Source organism: Crocodylus porosus, unplaced genomic scaffold, assembly GCF_001723895.1.
Source record: "Crocodylus porosus isolate Cpor-Errol unplaced genomic scaffold, CroPor_comp1, whole genome shotgun sequence".
NCBI lineage: Eukaryota > Metazoa > Chordata > Crocodylia > Crocodylidae > Crocodylus > Crocodylus porosus.
In genome coordinates, this window is record NW_017728931.1 from 132,385,990 (window position 1) to 132,388,673 (window position 2,684).

General features: G+C 54.8%; 1 protein-coding gene across 2 annotated transcripts in view; it reads right to left on the reverse strand.

Moving 5' to 3' along the window:
* Window positions 1-2,684, reverse strand: part of TMEM243 (transmembrane protein 243) — a 46,604-nt gene that overhangs the window by 3,746 nt on the left and 40,174 nt on the right. For both annotated transcript variants that reach the window (XM_019543663.1, XM_019543664.1), the window contains one exon: window positions 63-113. In XM_019543663.1, coding sequence (XP_019399208.1) covers window positions 63-113 — 51 coding nt within the window. The remainder of the gene's footprint in view (window positions 1-62; window positions 114-2,684) is intronic.

The following is a 2,684-nucleotide window of genomic DNA, read 5'->3' on the forward strand; positions in this document are numbered from 1 at the left end:
AGGATTTTATCGCTACACCTTAGGGAAAGAGAGAAACTCGGTTCGGGAAGGTGAATACTTACTAGAAGCAGCAAGGATGTGACGATACCAACAGCCAAGTTGATTATTCTATCCTGGGGTGGGGGAAAAGAGAAAAGACAGTAACACCTGGTCATTTCATTTATGAAGCTGTCATGCTAGTAGTTGATCAACTAAACACCCAGAGATGAGGAAGCCATTCTGCGAGGCCGCACACAGTTTCTGCTGCAAAGCCATTACAGTTTAACAGACTCGTTCCATCCTTTCCCCGCAGGAAGATCTACTTTGAATCATAAAATTAGAAAGATACAGGGCTGGATAGATAGATTATCTAGTCCAACCCCCTGCCTGAGGCAGGATCATCCCTACACAAACCACCCCATACAAATCCCTGCTCTCCCCCGACCAGCAGCAGCCCGAAGCCCACATGCGACCGCCACCAGCGCACAGCCCCTGGCCTGCCCTGCCTTTCTAGACAGCCCAGGCAGTGGCGGTTCCCTCTGGCTGCCCGCCACTCGCCCCAGCCCTGCCGTACTGCCGGGGACCCAGGCGGACTACCCCTACCCTGGCCTGGCCTGCCCCACACATGCTCCAGGCTTGGCTCGGCACAGCAGACCAGCTCCAGGCCATCTGGAACCTGCGCACACAACCCCGATCCACCCCGCGCCTGCCCCAAACTCGCCCGCCCACGCTGAGCAGTGGCCAGGCAGACCCTGCTGCTCAGCGTGGAGAAAAAGTGAAAGTGCCCCCTCCCCATGCGCTGCTGCCAGGAGCTGCTTGCTGCAGCTGCCCGGAGCCTGCCCCCGCACTGCCTTGCTGCTGCTCTCCACCGCCGTCCCCGCTGCCTCCGAGCTGCCCTGCAGCAGCAGCACAGATGAGCGGCAGGGCAGCCCGAATGCAAGCTCTGGGCAGCTGCAGCAAGAAGTACCTGGCAGTGACAAGGGGGTGGTGGGGTTTGCTTTTCCTCTGCATTGAGTGGCAGCTTCTGTCCAGCCACTGCTCTGCGTGGGTGGGTGGTCTGGAGTAGGCGTGGGGTGGGCCAGAGCGGGGCCAGCAGTGGCAGCAGCTAGGAGCCATCACCACCCGGGCTGCCTAGAAAGGCAATCCAGCTGCACAGCCGCCTCAGCCCCGCCGCGTGCCCGGGGGGTGGCAGGATGTGCCACTGACTGGATGGAAGCAGGGCCAGTAGGATGAAGGGACCCACCGCAAGCTGGACAAAAACTCCGTGGGCCGCATTTTGCCCAGCCCTGATCTAACCTCTTAATAAAAAATTACCAATTGAACTGCAACTGATAACTCCACATGCCTCTAGCAATCTTCTCCCTCTACACTGAGTGTGAGACCCGAAGATTTCAGTGATCATCTTAAGTTTCTGTTCCCGACGGTTTTGCAGATCCTGACAATTTTGCCCTGCTCTTCGAGACCCAGATGCAGTTTCTTCATGCACATTAGCGGTGGGATTTCTGCTACTTTTCAGGCAACTGCACTTGTGTAACCCAACACCTGTGGGATGCAGATGCATCACTCGTGCTGCAGCACTCCAACTTAGCAATGATGCATGCCAAGAGGAGAACCCAGCTTGACTTGGATCCTGGGCAGGTCTCGAGAGGTCATAAGGGGATATGTCCAAACACCTCTGTACTTGGAAACGGGTTACGTTTGGCTTCAAAGTCCAAGACACATCCATGGAAACACAACTCGTCTGCAGTCACTCTGCAGCTAGATCAGCACTTCAAGAGCATACAGAACGGTCAGATTAAGCTGTAGAATGAAACCTTCAGGCTGAAGAATTAGGAATACAACCTGAAGTGAAAGGTTGGATGTTCAGTTTGCGAGACCTGGAGATCAAGGCCCTGCGTCTCTCCCAGATCATCTGAGCACCACTCAGAAGTCAGCGGTGGAACTGCCTCTGCGCCACGACCGTACAGCCTGTCACCGGCGACGTTGGAAAACGGAAACAAGCTCAGAACTCCGGTCTTTGCTAATCTCTCTCCTCTCACTTGGCCGCTGTTCACGACTGCGCTCACTTAGGATCCGAAATCTAGGTCACGTCAAAGGGGACCTTTTTTTTTACCCACCCTTCTTCTGTACCAAATCCTTAGACTCCCTTCTGCAGCTGTAACTGGGTGAACGAACATACACCTCTGAATCTCGGCCTTCCATTTAAGAGTAGCCCTGCGTAAAGTGTCTGGTGGAGCCGCATCACCAGGACTTCATTCAAGTCCTGGCCAAAAAGCACGTGTTACCAGCCGGTTTGTGTCAAATGCCAGGACAGGAGGCCAGTGGCACCAGGTTAGCGCCGCATAGCTTTTAGTACCACCTGCACAGACTTACCATCTTTTATTCCAACACTGATCTTGCTTGTGAATTTCTAGAGCGGTCTGCTCTTTCCCCACAGTGCGTCCAACCCTTCTCCGTGCAGCAAAGCTCTCCACGGTCTCCTAACTGGATCCCCTGGGCCCCCACCCCCATTTCTGTCCCTACATCTAGACTCCTTTCTGCCCTCGGACACAGCACACTATAGCGGTCATGCCATTAGGGCACTCAGGCCAGAAGAGGGCTTTGGATAATTGGACCTATTCAAGCAGCCCAGCCCATGTTCACAGAGTGGGATCAGGACCCAGAATAGATTTAGTCTCAGTATCAACAGCAGTTGTACTGGGGGG